The sequence below is a fragment of the Sinocyclocheilus grahami genome, unplaced genomic scaffold (assembly GCF_001515645.1).
Source record: "Sinocyclocheilus grahami isolate Dianchi unplaced genomic scaffold, SAMN03320097.WGS_v1.1 scaffold127.1, whole genome shotgun sequence".
In the NCBI taxonomy this organism is placed as follows: Eukaryota; Metazoa; Chordata; class Actinopteri; order Cypriniformes; family Cyprinidae; genus Sinocyclocheilus; species Sinocyclocheilus grahami.
In genome coordinates this window covers 2,064,962-2,084,594 of record NW_015505306.1, presented here as the reverse complement: position 1 = coordinate 2,084,594, position 19,633 = coordinate 2,064,962, and the positions used below count along the sequence as shown (strand labels likewise).

Below are 19,633 nucleotides of genomic sequence, written 5' to 3'. Positions count from 1 at the left end.
GATAGATTTTTAGGGATGCAAAGTGAATTTTAAATGCAACTTAGTAAATTAATTAATAAATCTATAAACGTTACATTCAAAATCCACTGTGTTATGTATAGAAATATATATATTTTTTATTTATTTATATATTTAGCTCTCTCTCTCATACACACACTCTCACATGTATGCTACAATGTGGCCAAGTATTTAACAGTTCCGATCAAAGCTTTCCAAATGCTTGAGCACTACCTTTACCAGATTCTGTTTGCATGTAAACAGGAAGGCCGTCTCTATTTTTATTTTCATTTTAAGCATGCACACACAGAGGGGTCCTGCTGAAGGTTCTTGTTACTTCAGTTTACAAGTTTTGTGTCTCTCTTCCTGTTTTGGCCTTGTGTGAAGGAGTTTTATATAGTACATGATGTTACATGTGAGGCTCTGCTGACAACATCTGCTCTTTTGGCTGTTTTTCTGACAGAAAAGCCAGATCATTAGTCACCCTTGGTATATTTATAATTTCATCAGAGAATAAATAATAGGATTAAAGGATAATATATATTGATGTAGTAATATATCCTCAGAGTATGAGCATATATGCTATATATACGCTATTCAAATGCAGGGCCAGCACCTGACAGTACTGAGGGAGAGGTGTTTACCCTAAAGGTGCGGTAACGCTACACACTAAACCAATGAATTTGGTCAACAGGATATGATGTAATCATGCTTTAACTTGAATTTTTTTATTTATTTATTAGGTTAAGTTTTTTGTGCACTGTGACATCTTTTAATGGTCCTTTTAATTTGGAAAGTCAGAGTTAGTTTGAAAATAAGAGACGTCTTTGCATGTGCTTACATGTCCAAAATAGAAAAAAATTTGTCTCTTTGATTATGTCAATTATTATTAATCAATTATGTCTCTTTGAGAACAAATATTTTATTCTGATCTTATATCTAAATATATAGATTCTGTCTTAATTTCGTATGTGCCAGACACTGTTTATTGTGCAAGTACAATCATTGAGCACAGGTGGATTTCTGTTTTGGTGGTTCTTTCTGATTAATTGATTTAAAATATAATTCACTGATACATTTGAGTCATCACTGAGCAGTGTTTATAGTAGTCCTGCAAAAACTTGAAAAAATTATGTAAAAGGGGAGAGAATTCACAAGAAAAAGAACAATGTTGACCAACTAAGAGGCATAGTACATGTTCAGTGAGTCAAAATGCAGCAGGAGTTACAGTTTCTAGACAAGACTAGACCTGACACCATCCCTCGAAAAGATCAATCCCATCGTCATATTTCATTGTTTGACTTATGAATGGCTGTTTACCATGTGAACCATTCTTTATGGTGTTCAATGCTTTTGTTTTGTTTTTATTCTCACTCCTATTTCTATCATGTCTATAATCTTTCTTGATCCAAATATAAAAGAAAGGAAGTCACAAAGGTCAACTGTGACTGCAGCCTGTTGTTTTCTGTCAAGTGATGCACATTAAAGTAAAAAGTTGTAAAGAATGTTATTGCCTTTTGAGGAAGTGACTCAAGTGTATGCATGTATTCAAGGAATCATTTGCTGTTAACTAATGCATCATGGTTACTCGGATGTCCTAAATAGTCCTGAATATTTCTGTCGTTATTCGACACAAATGAAAAAAAAATGCTACAACCTGTATTTCCTTAGACATATGTTGTACACTTTCAGTCTTTCACCCACAATATCCTCAAAAAATTCAGTGGACAAAAACATGGGTTGTGAAAATTTGATGTAACCTAAGACCCTAAGACAGTGTGACCTATTAAACATACTGCACTTTTATCCCTCACATCTTTGTTAAATTAAAAAGCATCTTCCCAGACTAAGGTTCATTCTTACATTATTTCTCGTGTTCACTACTTCCTGTTTCCCAGCCGTCTCTCTCTCTCTCTCTGTCTGTCCATCCATCTACTCAGCACTCATTCAATGTTCTAAATTAATTTGTTCATTCTGCTCTGCTCTTATACTACACATTAGCAAAACAAAAAGTACAGTGGTATTACCATCACTGTACAATGGTGCATCCATTTTTGTAAAGACTATTCTTTGTCCAGCCCGATCTCATTAGTAGATATTCATGCATAATGTTTACACATACTTTTTGTATCTTATACACTAAAATGCACAATATGGATTTACTGACATCATATAAAAAATTGATCTTTTTAGGAATGTAAAAATCACCACAAATCCCTGATATATAAATGTACTTTTATATTTTATAGATATTTTTGAGCCATACTCCTAAAGCTAACCATATACTGACAATATAAAAAAATATATACAATGGAAATAGAACTGCTTTGCAGACTGAAATGAAGATGGACACAGGTTTTTTTATCCAGCTGTATTTACTCAGCGCAACTTATAACATCCAAGTGAAATATATAACACCAACATGTCATAAAAAAAAATTATAAAAACTCAGAATCACTGATTTGGAAAAGGATCACCCCCCTCCTAAAAATGACCTGTAAACTCAGTCAGGTGTAGCTAATCACCTTCTCAATGGCACACAAAGCCATTTGAATTTCAACTGTGATCTGCTGTGGTCATTTTGATTAGCTCAGCATTAAAAGAGATTTCACTGGAGCATTTCAGTCCTTGGTAGTGCAACTGAAGCAAACAATCAACTATGGGTGACAAGACACTGCCAAAACATCTCCGGGATAAAGCTGTGGAAAGGCACAAGTCAGGAGATGGATACAAAAAAGAAAATTTCAAAGGCTTTATCAATGCCTAGAAGCACAGTGAAGTCTATTATTAAGAAGTAGAAGGTATTTGGTACAACACAGACAAACATGGATCAGGGCGTCGCTCCAAACTGAATGAAAGAGCCAGGAGGAAACTGGTCAGAGAGGCGACCAAGAGGCCTACAGCAACTCTGAAGCAGTTGCAGGAAATTATGACAAAAAGTGGTCAATGTGTACATGTGACAATATCACAAATTCTCCACAAATGTGGCTTGTTTGGGAGGATTGCAAGAAAAAAGATTCCTCAAGAAAGGCCACATGCAGTCATGACTGAGCTTTGCCAAAACGCTCCTTGAAGATTCTGAGGCAGATGAGACTAAAATGGAATTATTTGGCCTCAACACCAAACGATATGTCTGGCGGAAATCCAATACAGCTCACCATCCAAATAACCCCATTCCTACAGTAAAGCATGGATCCTGTTCTGGGGGTGTTTCTCTGCAGCAGGGACTGGAGCACTTGTCAGGATAGAAGGAAGAATGGATGGGGCAAAAATACAGTCAAATTCTTGAGGAAAATCTCCTGCCCTCTGCAAGAAATTTGTCAATGGGAAGAAAGTTTACCTTCCAACATGACAATGACCCAAAGCACACAGCAAAACTGAGCACACAGTGCTTGAAGGAGAAAAAGGTGAATGTTCTTGCATGGCCTAGTCAGAGCCCAGACTTAAAGCCCACTGAAAATCTGTGGAATGTCTTCAGACCATAAATGCTCACCATCAAATTTAACTGAACTTGAGCAGTTCTGCAAAGAAGAGTGGGCAAATATTGCACAGTCTAGATATGTAAAGTTAGTAGAGACAGAGACATATCCCAACAGACTAAAGGCTGTAATTAAAGCAAAAGGTGGTTCAACAAAATACTGACACAAGAGGGTGATCCTTTTTCCAACTCAATGATTCTGTTTTTGATTTTTGATTTTTTTTCTGACATGTTGGTGTTATATCTTTCACTTGGATGTTATAAGTTGCACAGTTAGATAATACAAAAACTGTGTCCGTCTTCATTTCAGGCTGCAAAGCAACAAAATGTGATTATTTTAAAGGGTGGTGATTCTTTTCTATACCCACTGTATATATAATATACAGAAAAATATACAGTCACAATCATTTGTAACAATATTATATAGATTTTCATTTGGTTTCTGAATACTGTCAAACAAAAACTAAAAAAAGCCAAACAAGATAAACTGAAATGTTTCAGTTCTGATTCAGTTATAACAATTAATTTGAGTACTTTATAGTTTAGGCTTGTCAGCAAGTCACTGACATATTTCCAAAGCAAGTCACTTTCCAAAACCTTCACCCTCTCTGCTCCTTTCTGGTCAAATGATCTGCCGAACAACTTTCAAAAAGCAGCTGAAGACACACCTCTTATACAAGCACTAAAAGGCACAATATGTAAGATTTTTTTTATTAAAATATCCAAAAACCACTAGAACAGTTATATATTTTGCTCACTTGTGTACTTACATTATCCCAAATGTTTCGAAGGATGTTGAAATCCAGAGAAATAAGCAATTTTAACTAGTGACACGGACCATGTCTATAGTGTCAATGGTTCACCTGCCAATGACGTCATAACCCCTCGATTTCCGTTTTGTAGAAAACATGGAAACACCAAAGACACTTTAATATGTTGTGTTTTAATAAACCGATGACGACCGCACAGTAACATTATAACAGAACTTTCAAAGGTATCTAGTATGATAAAACAGCGCTGCTTTTTTTCCCCACATACGCACGACCGGAAGGAGCGGAAGCGGTCGGCTGTGGCATAATAAAAGCTCCGCTGCTTTCGAGTCGTGTGTCACGCTCGTTCAGCGGCCTCGTTTCGCTTCGACGGCTTTCAGCCTCACCCTGCTTCATTCTACTACGTTAATAAATCATTAGCTCATCCATGAACATGATTTCTGCCCGAGTCCCGTCGGATTGCATCGGCTGTGGGGATGAAGACCACAACTCCCATGATTCCACACTCAGTCGCAGCGTCATCAAACTACACCTTTGTTTGTTTTGAATACGCGCCCTCTAGCGGTGAAAACTTACATATTGTGCCATTAACCATTCCACAACCTTAAACAAAGGCACTTATACACACACACAAAATTCTCATCTTTGCATTTCACTTCTGTTCTAGCGTTTTTCCTTGGCTAGCTTTTTAATAAACCTGGCATTATGCACTATGAATATTGTTGGCTCTGTGTTGGCCTAGTTCCTGTATTAAGTCACTGCTGATAAAATTGTCAGCTGAAATGCATAAATTAAGTTTAATTTTGATGCATTTCATACATTTTTAATGTTCATAGTGATGTCTCTTCAATCATATAATATATGTAGGCTAGAACCACATTTAATGTTGAAATACCTACGATCGCTAATAAGATAATGCCGATTTGTTGCTTTTCTCTTCTCCAGTTCCTGCCAAATCCATTATAGACCCACCTGGACTGATGGTAGCTAACTATCTCAGAAGTGATCTGGGACCTTGGGCACCAGGTGTGTCAACTCAGATAAAGGATAAAGGCTCATATTATACACGGTTTTAACTTTTTAAAATGTATGTATTTATTTATTTTTTGCTGTACAGCTGAAGCACAGCACTGTTATTCTCTGACCTCTGGAAACTCTCAGAGTCCCTGACACATTTACAAAAAGCCTGTGTGCTGAGAGTGCAGAGCACACCACAGCACTGATACAGAGCATTTCATCCACACACACAGCTCTATTTATTGGCTGTTGTCACAGCTTGATGACCGGGTTCTCTATTCCAGTCAAAGCCTATGGAAAATCCAGTCCTGTCAACGGAAAATCTTACAAACGCACGCTGCTCTGCAGCACCAACGCCACCAGGGACAAAAGTAGTACAGCACAAATGCTTTGTCTGGTGGAAAGGTCATAAAAGAAGTTAAATGAATTCAATTTAAACCACAAAACAACTTAAGTCTCCATAAGTCACAGATCCCAGCTAAAGCAAAAAACACTGCCATCGAAATCTTACAAAGCAAGTGAAAAGAGCGGAAAATAAGACTCTAGTATGGGAGAATCTCTTTGAGAATCGTCCTGTTGGTGGTGCACCGAACTCTTACCTGCGATTTTGTCCCCCTCCATGACTAAGCACACACCCTCCTCTGCCACATGTAGCCTGTCTTTCCTCCAACCTTTTTTGTTGGACTTCCTCTTTCTCTCCCAGCGCAGTTTCTCCTCCTTGTTTGCTTTCCCTCGCTCTCCTTTGGCTTGTCCCTCCCTCTCTCTCCTCCTCTCTCTTTAACTCTACCCCAATCTTCTTGATTTAATGTCTTCCGTGTGCTGTAATAATGAGCGGATGCAGAATTACGGCATGCACATGTGCTGATCATATGGAGCGTTCTTTGCTCTTTTGCTCTTTTATTGTCCTCTTTTTTTGTGTCCGTCTGTCTCGAAGTCTCTCTCTCTCTCTCTCTCTCTCTCTCTCTCTCCGTTCTCTGACACTGAGGTAGCATTGTGTGCTAGATGGAAACCCAAGGCCATGTGATATGAGCGTTTCTTCCCAAAATATCTCCTCTCGGCAGCTTGAGGAATCCTGGACTGCCCTCTGATTTTCTTCAGGGCTCTAGTGAGTCTCTATTTGAGAGAAAGGGCAGAGGAGATTGACGTGACGGACACCACACCCCTGTGATCGAAAACAAACATCTGAACACTGACTCAGACTGTAGACAAACATTTTCATACGCTGCCTGCCGCTCCTAATTTCAAGTACAGCCAAGACACACAACGCAGATGCCTTCGTTTTCCTTTGTGTTGCTCAATGAGAGCAAATGCAGACCTCTGTCTGAAAGCATTTGGATTCAGGATGATCTTTGTTCAGGAAGTGGGACCGACCTTTGACCTTTTCTTCTGGGGGGTTGCAGGGTTGTCTGGCGAGCAGACAGCTGGGAGACAAGCCTAAATACTGATGAAGTACACCGGCCCAGATCAGGCAACCCAGACTCAGAAATGCATAGCAAAAAATATAGATATTGTACTCTAATTAAATGACCTATTTATCAATAATATTCATATTGATGTATATAAAACCAAGCAAATTCAATCAAATTGATCACCAAATGCCAATATATTGAGCTGATAGATATCTTGTGCTAGTAGTGATAAGTAGTGATTTGTAAAGCATTCTCTCCTCAGTCCTCTTAACACAGGAACAATACTGCCTCTATGAGAGAGTTCATAGATCTACACCCACTGCCAGACTCACAGCCTTAAATTCCCAAACACATGACATTTCATAGACCTCAAAGAGAGGTTGTGTCACAGTCTTACTGTAGCAACAGGCTTTGCTAGCAGCCTAAAACCCACTCTATTTCACTCAGAAGAGCTAACAGATCAACAATGCTGATTAAGTGATTACTAGGCTTGATTAGTAAATAATTGAAAGTAACAGTTAAAAAACAATCAGGGATGTGAAGAATTCTTAGAAGAAGAAAAAAGGATAATCTACTGGCAGAAAATTATCAGTACATTTACAGACATTTCTTCCAACACTGAAACAGTACAATTCACTGGACATCAAATCCGTAATTTAAAATACAGGTAAAACACCTGTACAAAATCAATACTGAAAAATCCTTAACATTATCACAAATCCTCTATGGTATAATATAATAACAATCATTATTATAAAATAAAATACTTTTTTTATTTTACAGTATGTGTTAGTTCAGGGTTTTTGGAGCAGTCAAAGAATTTATCACAGTGTGCTTTAAATACAGTTTCAAGGACTTCTGGCATCTTGAACACACACATTAGCTGAATATCTCTTGTTTTAAGCAGTCATTCAGACTTTGTGTCGTCTAACAGGCACCAGGACGTATTTTCTAACCAACAACATGTCATGTGTGTTTAGGGCATAACATAAAGACAGAACATGTTGACATTTGCATTTGCAGTCACCAAAAGTCAATACAAACGATACATATTCTTAAAACCATAAATGGATCCACATGCCAAAGGCCATTTAAGAGTTAACAGTTTGTCAGAGAAACTACTCTCACCATCATGAATTTCTTGCAAGGCTAAATTTGCTATGCGAAAACACATATTCTAATTGTGTGTGTGTGTGTGTATATATAATAAATATTATATAGTAATAAATATAACTATCATATATATTTTTTATATAGTATATACAGTACATGTTGTGAATTTCAATATTTTATGCAATAGAACATGTATATACATTGATGATATAATGTTAAATTAATGTTAATTAAACTTGAAAATGTAATTACATATTTTTTTAATTTGTATTGGTTATGTTTATGCCTCTTTTCTAAAATGTTCTATTTTTATGTTGTCTGATGGCTGACACATGAGCACACCAAAAACACACAAGCACATGGACATACTTGTAACCACACAAACTCACACACACACACACACACACACATACACACAGTTTGAGGAAATCGGTTTCATGTTTTATGTAAGTGTAAAACTGGGTTAAAAGTGTAAGACCACCTGGACAGCACACAAACAAACATTTGCTTTAATTAGCATTCTTTCTCCTGTGTGCGTCATATGTGAACATGTGTTTATGTGCATGCTTTGTTTGTGAAGTTTGTCAAGCAGATCTCTGGATCTACAACCAGCCCCCATATGCAGATGTGCGGACGGTGCAAAAGCGGACTGTGCTTCTCGCTACAAGAGGATGCTTCAGTGGTGAGATATCACAGCACACACACACACACACTCAAGGTGTGAATGCTCAGGCAACCACATATGTGCTAAGACACACTTCCACAATTGTAAACATCAGAAATCATATGCTTTGTCCACTGCGAGAGAACGCTTCCAAAAATGCACCAACATATGCACAACAACTGTGCTGCTCTTTGTGGTTTTTCTCTCTCTCTCTAGATATGTTTAACCTTACACAGAAAACAACCCAAATCGACAGCTGCTGTTACCACTGTCCCCTATGACACATGCACACACATTTAAAAACTTTTTACAAAAACACACACACATTTGTGTCTATTTATTATGAACCAGTATGACATGTTCTCCACTGGTTCCATATGTCCATATTTCACTGGACATCGAGTGGCAATCCAACACGATATCAAAATTGTTTATCATACAGTTTGTTTGAAAACAACAAAAATGTTGTTAATATGATTTTTGTTGATTTAACACTAAACAGTCATACACAATGACGCCAGAGCTTTTCATTAGTTACTTATTAATTTTTAAGATAAAATATGTACAAAGATTCATTAAGATCTATAGATCTGTTTTATCTGTGTGTCTGCAGTGTTGCTACTCATGGCTTCTCAAACTACCACTAAACTAAAATTGAAAATATTTATTTATTTATTATTTATTTATATATTTACCAATGGCAGCAAGCAAGAAACAGGATTATGAATGTGAAACTAAATGCCTTTATTAACTGTACGTATATCTTCAAGCACTCCATAAACAGCTGTGTTCACAAGCAATGTCAATCATAATGCCTAATGTCTGATGCAGCGAAGGCTTTTACGAAAACATACATCTGCCCTAATAGTAATAAAACTAAATACAAACTACTACTATTTTTATTATTTATTATTTTTATTTATTATTATTTTTATTATTATTGGTGTTGTTGTTATTAATAATAGTTGTAGTAGTATTAATGTTAATAATATTTTAAATATTTACTATTATAAATGACTAACCACTGATCTGTGTATTGCAGCAATGAACAACAGCAAACCTGCGTGTGATTGTGAACACGTACCAGTGGGACTTGTTGCCTCTCCTCTCTCTGGCCTCCTCAGCCTGCCACTAGTGGACCTCGCAATGCCTGTCAACACAGAAGACATAATAGAAACACTTTTCAGAATTATCTGATTATAGGAGGAAGGATATAGAGCAAGATGTATAGGACACTGTGTCCAGAAGAAATGGAGCAGAGGAAAGCAGATGTGTTGGGAACAGACATCAGTGCAATGAAGCACGGCCCACTCAATTATGTGCTGCATGTGTTTGTAAAATCAAGTCAGATGGGTCACAAACACAGAGACGGATCAAACGCTGCGGTCTTTTGAAATCTGTACTACCACTAAAACCTTTAAGATCACCAGGAGGGTGTTTAAGTATCAGGCAATGTACAAGAAAAGTGATTCAGTTTGGAGTTTTGCAAAGTGACAATTTAAATCTCACGACAGTGAGATACAGAGATGACTCTAAAGGTCAAACTATAAAAGCCAAACTGAAGTCCCCCGTTTGCACAGGTTTGGACAGCAATGTAGGTCATGCTGTATGTGGTGCTACTGCTAAATGTGATCATTTAAAGAACAAAGATCAAACAAGCTGCATTCCAGGTGGGCTCAACTCACAAAAGAATATATGTTCGGATGATTTTTCATAAAATTATAAATGAAAATTTAGGACCAATAAGATTGTTTTTACTTTATTTTCATGATAATTAAGTACATTTTAACTCCTAATTCTCAAAACTGTAATGCATAAAGCTTATTCTCATCACTGTAATTGTAATTGTGGTACCACTCCTGACTGATTTTATTCATAAAAAAAAGAACAGACGGTTATTTCTGTTGTTTGTTTTTTGATTTACAGAGAGGAAATAAGATGTCAAGCCTACTCATTCGGATACTGAAACAAGAACAAAACATGGTACTGCGATGAACCATTATTCTTAAAACAGAAATACAAAAACAATAAATAAGCAAATAAAAATGTTCAAGATGTTTTCAGTTCTTCTTCAAGCAGGGGATAGAATACATCTACATATCCCCCCCCCCCAAACCAGGCCACATCATCATACACCACAACACAGGTCACTAAACCCTTAGATCACAGAACGTTTTAATACATATAAGAATCAACAAGTCATCATCAAATCACCAAATTGGGTTTGTGCAACTATCTGCTGTTTTCTTCTGAGAAATACTACTATCTATGTCTGTGTGAATGCACATTCTTACAGGTCAGAGATTTTGCTGATACCAAGAAGTTGAAAAAAAAAGAAAAAAAAAAACATACACATTAAATGTGTGAATTTCCTGTGTGCTGCTAACAAAGGAAACAATGAACCAACTCTGCGCTAGTCCCTACAAGCATAACAATGATTGCGATTCACAGGTGACAAAGCATTAATTTGTTTCCATTCAAGTGCAGGCTTATTCATCATTTCTGGCAAATCTCTGCCAGATACTCTTTCCTGAAACAATGTGGTGAGTTGCTGAGTCAGTTTACTGTTCCTGCAGAGGAATCCTTCTAATAGTTCTGTGATTGAAAGTTTTGGCACCAATAAAACATCAACAGGCATGTCTGTTAAAGACTAGTATCTCCTGCAGCCAGACACTTGTTAGGGGCATGCGTCACCAGTATAACAAAATCAGTCATGCAAATGTAGAGATGTAATCTAAAAGATAAAAATAGGCTGATTCAGAGGACTAGTGCCCTCGTATTGTTTCCAGTACGCTGCCAGTTCAGACTAAATCAAGCAAGCCCAGAGCAACATTAAGTGCTTTGGTTTACCACAGACTAGACCACCAGCTGCTCTTTGAGTTAATTTTGCATTATAAACTCAGGCTGTTAATATGATGATTTAGTTAAGTTATCTGTTGTTTTCTTACATTCATGAACCAAAATAACATTACAACTGTTTTTCCCGTCAAGCCCTGTGAGACCCAATTCAGCAAGTAAAGATAAAAGCATAATGGTGTTGACATGCAATACGCCACAGGCTAAATTACAGGAAATATTCACATAATGAAGGTAAAAGGCTGAGTGACAGAAATAACGTACCAGGTATACAATGTATATCATGTAACACTGTATATATTAAATCAAAAAGTGCCTTCAGGGTGAGTTCATATATGACCGTGACTGACAAGCTGACAATATGCATTCATTATGTTATGAACTGGCTGAAAGTGCCCTCTGTTTTATGGACACACTACATAGATAAGAAAGGGTGAGATCATTTGAGTTGTTTGCTGTGTAAATATGAGGGGTCCCTGCACATTGGGACATGACTGAACAGGCCAGCATTGCTAAATACATACGCTCAAATGTAGGTTGTATCACATGCACTGTGGCCTACCACTTTGTTATTCTTTTATAACAAATTATTTTTTTTAATTCATGTTGTCACAATAACGGTCATTTCTGTCAGGACCACTATCGTCAAATATGATTGACAATTAGCATACAGTTTGGATTGGCGGTATGGTACTGTTCTGGGCAAGAACTCCCTGCGCATTCATGCAGCCTAGCCGAACCCCCCAGGGTAAATAGAACAGAACCAACATAAATGTATTGCAGATATCGTTAAAGTTCAATAATTTAATGTACACATTTTAGAATTAGTCTGATTCAAAGGATAATCAGAAGGCTGAATCCTGGCTGACAGAGGAGGAGCTGGGGATGGAGGAGGCTAATTAGCTATTGAGCAATGCGAAAACTGCTGATAATACTGAGGGACCTTATATATGAATGATTAGATAGGTGTCGTATTCCCCCTAGTTATAACTTTGTGACTGCATTGATTTTACTTAAACTGAGAAGGCAGAAATTAAGCTTAATTAAACTAAAAGGCTTTTTAAAACGTTGCACTACTTGTGTATGAAACTCCAGTTAATTTTTTACAGATTCTAACCTATGTACTATGTAATGCTAACTGTCTGTTTTAATTATATGTTATTCTATTTGAAGGAAAATGAGAGGTTAATTTTGAAATCACTATTATTATGATTACATGTTTCAAACATTGGACATTGTGCATCGTGTTTCAGTGTTTCATCGAGCATCAGTGACCGTTTGAACCTTCTGTAATAGTTGCGTATGAGTCCTTCAGTTGTCCTCAGTGTGAAAAGATGGATCTCAAAATCATACAGTCATTGCTGCAAAGGGATCAAATACGCAAAAGCGTAAACCAAAGAATTTGTGGGACCCCAAAGGATTTTTCTGAAGAACAGTGGGCAGTTTCACTGTTCAGGACAAACAGTTGACTATTACAAGAGTACCCTACTAATCCGGGGACAATCATTTATAATAATAATAATTTTAAAATTAATTTTAAAATGATATTATAATGTTGTGTAATCTATAATACTATAGACACAGCCAGTTTTACTCATTGAAAGATTTATTCGTGATAAAATAATAACTTTATAATTGTATTAGAGTCTTACACACATACAGTTCATCTGAGTCGAGCATTAATTTGAGTGCTGACAGCTATTATAGGAGTGGCTTGACGGAGCGCAGGAGATGCAGATAACTTGATCTGGACCCTTAAGAAAATTTAATTAATGCTGTCACATAACAAATCTGCTTCAAATATTAAATTACATGAATTGCTAATTACAACATTGAAATAAGTATAGCCTGTACAAATACTTGAAATCGTGAATATAAATAATTGGGAATCATGTAAAATAAATAAATAAATAAAAATATGTTATATATTATAACATTTATGTAGTTTTGTTCACTGTTGTTTCCTTAAGGCTGTTTCCTTATAAAGGTCCCGAAATGTGTCAAGTTTTTCATCAGGTGTCTTCTTTTAATGATATGATGTCATTACGTTGCTGTCTTGCCACCAGCCAATCGCTGCATTGCTGATCGTGGTTTCGAGTATCGATAGATCTGCCCTTTTCGGGGAACACGAGAACGCGCAGTAATCGTAAACATCTTAATCCAGATATTTTTATTAAATCCGCAAATTCGTTTGAAGAACCAAATTAGCCAGAGATCAGTTATCACGACTAGAAGATCTGGCATCTTTCAAATCATCTCAGATGTATTAAGCGAGGTACGAAGAACTGGCCCCAGGTCAGTACTAAATAAAAATAACATGCATTTTGTATGATCCCTCTTATTTTGGTAAAATATTTAACATTTTGCAGATACCGAAAATTATATGTTAAATTTTGACCACAACTGTATAATATGGAAGAAGCAGGGCCGTCCTTAGCTGCAGGGATCCTTAGCTGCGATGTAGAGTGCGGGGGCCCTCCCTTGATCCGATCGCGATCGCGTTCCAGGGGTGGGGGGCGGGGGGTCCGTTCGCCTCCTCAAGCACGGGGCAAGAAGAAGAAAAAGCTAAAATAAAGTCATGCCTTTTGTTTCTTCGATAGACCAACTCTCTAATTGAAACTGATAAATCAAGAAAGAACAGGGAAAAAATTGAGCATCTTATCACAGAGTAAACAGTCCCTGCGTCCCAATTCGCCTACTTATACTATGCCCTAAAAGTATGTACTCTTTTTGTGAAGAAAAAGTACATACTTTTGAGTATGTAGAAGATGTTTAAACTGCCCTGTCAATCATCTTATCACGGTTAACATCATCCATATTTCGTTTAACTTGATTTCCTACCGTACTGGAGAGAAATTAAGAGGTAGCCTACGTTGATCTGCTAGTCCTGGGTCTATCATGCCGAGAACTCTGCTCATGTGTTTGCATAATGATGCATTTAAAAGTTAATGACCTAACGTATCACTATAAAAGTTCACAGTGTTGCTGTAGATGAAATATAACGTGGATAACATTACATTTATATTTTTTCATCAGGTTAGACATTGATTATTTATCACTCAAATCCGTTTATCTCCCTGTCCGTTGGTCGCGTACATCCGCCATGTTTGTAGTTTTTAACACTTTTAATGCGTGTTTGTAGTTCTAATTGAATCCTCGTCCACCGCACAATGTGTTGTGGACAATATTAGCCGTTAGAGTGTGCATCGATCTGCACTTCGAATTCTAACCGGAAGTAGTAGACCATCCGGGAGTCTTTGGCATACTTTTTTAAACATACTATGATTTGGGACATACTAATTCTATTTTCGAATACTATTTAGGACGGATAGTATGCGAATTGGGACGCAGCAAGTATCTTAGTCAGAGAGAAATTTCAGTTAAGTTTAACCTAAACTTTAAAGCTTAAATGTGTCAGTTTATCTGTGGTAAAATGTTTATCCAACCAACAATCCACTGTATAAGTTAAAAAAAAAAAAGTAGGTTGATTCCTCTTAAAAATGTAAACAATCTAAATCTGTGGCGCTATCAAAACATTCCGAACAGCCTAACATAGCAACACCCACTGAACCAATGGTGTGAGTTTGGGGCGGGGCTATGTGTTTGACTGACCAATGAGAGACAGGAGAGTGTTTGGGAAGTTTGCTTGAATACAGTCATTATTTTTGCAGTTCTATGTGGTGATGCTAGCAGAAATGCATAGCTTTGCAAGACGTGATAGTGACGGTAGATAATATTTAACTCCTGTACACACCCTGTGAGACGAAGTGTCCATTATCAATCCATGACATTCCAGTGTCCGCATTCAGTAATCACTAAACTAACAGTCTTGAGTGACAAAGACAAAAGCAGGGAGACATGGAGGAGGCAGGAAAAGACCAAACCATCTGTCAATTTCAGTGTCAAGTCAAGTGCTGTCAAAGGAGACGTTTTAGCACATGTGAAATGTGTGACATGGTACTGAAATTGACTGTGATCAACCATCCAAGTCGAAATGCCTCTGGAGCAAAGAGGAATTTCAAAGCTCTCTTGGTCTGTGTTAATTTCAGATTTGTGTTGCCGCTGACTCACCTGTCAGCTCAACTGTGATGACAGGGCAGGTCAGGAAAGGGGAGGGAGGCAGTGAAGGAGAAGGAGAAGGAGCCAGATACTGATAAAAAAAAGTGCTATAGTGCAGAGTCTCTATTGCCTCAGTAATCTCTGTTGGGCAATAATCCAAAATAAAGGATTAACAAAGAGATTCATTCATCCGCTCAAAATGATTCACTTCCAGATGAGACATGGGAGACATTTTTAGCATTAATTCCACATGAACAGTACAGCATGTAATCCAACATGTAGAAATTCGGTTTTCACAGATAAACTTAACACTTAACGGTGTCAAATAAACAAAATAAGGGTGAGTAAATGATGACAGAATTTACATTTTTGGGTGAACTATCCCTTTAAGCACCATTGTTTTTTCAGTAGAGGCCAAGGTTGTACTTGAGGGATATTCTCTGAATGAGATCACACACGCTGTGTGCTGCCAGAGAAGGAAAGAGAAAAAGGACTGATTACATGATTCAACATGTGTGTGCTAGGAGTTGGGTGTGCTGTGACAATGACTTTGGCGAGCCTGAGGAAACTCTACATTCCTGCAAAATCATTGTGTACTCAGAGAGTTCGGCTTTTGCATTGAGATTATAGGGAAGAAACATATGGCTGTTCTAAATGTAAGGGCACTATGGCGCCACAGGCTCTGTTGCACAACGTAGGGGAAGCAGTGTGGTTAAAGTTGTGAGAACAAGCAATGAATGTTCTCTATGCTATAATGTCTAAAAACATAGGATGTCCTGTGAAAATGGTTGCATAAATGAGTTGCTGAGATCATCGTATAGACCAGATTTGAGGTTTTCTTCTAGGGTTGTAAGGTTCATCTTTCTTCTAGGGTCTCACCAAAAGTGATTTCCCTACAGTACACTGTAAAAAATAAATCATGGGTCTTGTAATTTTCATTTTAAAAATAAGGTGATAATTAAAAATAGTGTGTATATTTTAATAAAGAAATTTTGGTTCAATATTGTGTAGAAAATATTGAGAACATTTCACTAATAAAACCAAGAGATATGTTTTCCTAAATTTTTTAAGGAAACTTAAGCAATTTTGAGGCTTGAATTGAGAAACTGATTAAGCTGATTTATTTTAAGAGAATATGAAATTAAGTGCTATTTCATGTGTTTTTGAGTGAAGGGAAACATACAGTTATGTTTGACATTTGAAAGAGTTTCTGTTATTTCTATTGTGGTATCTTATGGTTAGTTTGCCGTGTTGGGGGTAACTCATTACAAGTAATGCGAGTTACGTAATCAGATTACTTTTTTCAAGTAACTAGTAAAGTAACGCATTACTTTTTAATTTACAAGAAAATATCTGAGTTACTTTTTCAAAAAAGTAATGCGTTACTTTGTTTTCCCATTTATTGACTGACAGCTCTCCAGTCCCCATGTTGGGAGAAATCGGAAGTGCAGAGGAATTGTGTGCGCTGTGTGAACATGATGCTACTGTAGTTCTAGACTAAATGTGAATGTGCATTAATTCATCCCACTCACAAAAAACAGATTTAGTATTAATCAAAATGAATTAAAACAGTGCAAACTCAGAATATGACGCAAACCTGCAATAATTAAATATGTTAAATAACACAAAATGTATCTAATCCCATTCTATTAACCAATGTCTTTGCTGCTGACCTTTTGACCAGTTCAACCATACTAATAATCAAAAATGACTTTAGAGAAACTAACAATTGTGCTTTGTTTTTTTATTGCTGAAGAGTGTTTCTTCTCCTGCGTTCTACTGTACAGACGTGAATATACTTTTGCTTCAGCCTGAGGCTTATTCATTACACTTTTTGGCGTGAAGGGGCTTTTACATTAGAACTTCTTATATTAAAAACAATCAAGCCCTGCTTATATTAAAAAGTAACGCGAAAGTAACAAAAGTAATATAACGCATTACTTTCCATAAAAAGTAACTAAGTAATGTTATTAGTTACTTTTTTAGGGAGTAACGCAATATTGTAATGCATTACTTTTAAAAGTAGCTTTCCCCAACACTGTTAGTTTGTGGATAACTGCATGTACTAACACTATAACGCATGATGCTTTGCTCAATGAGCAGAATCTTTGCTAACACCAGTGCAGTTACAAGTTTTTTCCTACTTGAGCTGTCTAGCTGTATACAGTCTTTTAATTGTACAAGGTAACTCAAAATCAAATACAAACAGGCCTTATTTAAAATAAATGAACACATTTCACTAATAAAATTAAATTCATCATGTCATCTATTAAATAATTTAGCAGATTTTACGATTAATCAGGTAAATGTCATTAAAGAAGTCAAGCCTTAAAACCTTGTTACCATATTTTTAAGCAGATAGCACATAGCGTTTGCCAGCGGGAGTAACCATAACAACAGCATGATGCTTGCGCCAGTTGTCAATAAACCATGACAAAACATCATTTTACTATAGATTTACAGATTTAAAAAAAAATTCTTAAATCACTGACATTTGGCTCACTGTGCTATAGTGAGTTTGTGGATAACTGCATGTACTAACACTATAACGCATGATGCTTTGCTCAATGAGCAGAATCTTTGCTAACACCAGTGCAGTTACAAGTTTTTTCCTACTTGAGCTGTCTAGCTGTATACAGTCTTTTAATTGTACAAGGTAACTCAAAATCAAATACAAACAGGCCTTATTTAAAATAAATGAACACATTTCACTAATAAAATTAAATTCATCATGTCATCTATTAAATAATTTAGCAGATTTTACGATTAATCAGGTAAATGTCATTAAAGAAGTCAAGCCTTAAAACCTTGTTACCATATTTTTAAGCAGATAGCACATAGCGTTTGCCAGCGGGAGTAACCATAACAACAGCATGATGCTTGCGCCAGTTGTCAATAAACCATGACAAAACATCATTTTACTATAGATTTACAGATTTTTAAAAAAATTCTTAAATCACTGACATTTGGCTCACTGTGCTATAGTGGCACGAGACTAAAAATTGCGCCCCCCCCCCCAAAAAACGACACTCTTAAGAAAATTATTCATGTTAAATAATTGTGCAAGACCCTAAGGGTTAGTCAGAAAGTACTGGACATGTTTATCTATAAAAGTAAAAAAAACTACACAAAACAATGCCATATAAACCAAGTCGAAAGGGTATCTGATGGAAAATGCAGAGCACACGAGCCAAACTATAGCCGATTCTAATCTTAGTTAATTGACATGATGGGATGTCATTATCAGTTCATCTGTTAATTAGGCCTAACTATATTTAATTGCTTATAAAATTGTCATTAGCTTTTTCCCCTAGTAATTTGCATACATATTGAGCTCAAAATAACTTTTCAAGTTTGCTTTCATAGCTTAATGATAAAATCGAAGTTTACTGCTACTTTATAAGCGCAAATGTCACGTCAGTTGTTGGCACGAAACTTTCAGTGGTCCTGTACTTACCAGAGTATGTTTTCTTCATGTTCATGGGGTCCTTTTTATCCTGAGAATGTCGACTTTAATCTATTAGGTCCGTATCTGAGATTGCAACATCTGAAAAATAATCAATCGTTGCGTAGAATTTCTCTCTGGCTGTCCGCAAAGCACATGTACCACGATCAAAATGTATGTATTTTAAATACTAAACCAACTAAATCGGTTAGGACTACACTCCCATACACCTCCAGCTTTACCTGTCCACACACACACACACCTGTGGATAACTCCGCCTTATGGATAGAGATAAGACTACACACCTGAAGGTTTGACGCTGCAACTGCAGGAGTAGGCTATAGTTGACAAATAACATGGACATGATTGACCTTTTTATGTTAAATTGGTATCACTGTAAAAGGAAATTTAATATTTAATTTTTGTTGTAACTGATATGTCTTTAAAGATCCACAATTTGTTTTTCCTTTTTATAGTGTTAAAAAAGTAGTAAAAACAAAATTATAAAAACAAAGTTATGACAAACAATTTATGAAACAGCAAAAATCTAAAAGCTAATATACAAATATCAAAATACATATTTTCAGGCCAGCAAACATTAATAAATTGTATATATTTTTAAGAATGAATGATATTGATATTTTAGTTTGAAGAACTTTTAACCAGCACCCAAAACATTTCCTATCAAAAACACATTTCTTTTATTAAGAGTTTTCTATCACTCTTGTTGATTGAACTGAGGTATAACCCATGAGAGGCTCACCAGATGACTAGAAAACGTTCCGTACACCGATGTTCTCACTAATGTTCACCTGGTGAGAATTG

At 36.5% G+C, this 19,633-nt stretch overlaps 1 protein-coding gene across 1 annotated transcript in view; it reads right to left on the bottom strand.

Annotated features, from left to right (window-relative positions):
* The window catches only part of LOC107590445 (septin-9-like), a 33,570-nt gene extending 14,513 nt beyond the window's left edge, over positions 1-19,057 (bottom strand). The window contains exons 1-2 of the mRNA XM_016279187.1: positions 18,821-19,057; positions 9,533-9,598 (exon numbers count right to left, since the gene is read on the bottom strand). Coding sequence (XP_016134673.1) covers positions 9,533-9,598; positions 18,821-18,845 — 91 coding nt within the window. The 5' untranslated portion in view covers positions 18,846-19,057. The remainder of the gene's footprint in view (positions 1-9,532; positions 9,599-18,820) is intronic.
* Between the last annotated feature and the right edge of the window lie 576 nt (positions 19,058-19,633).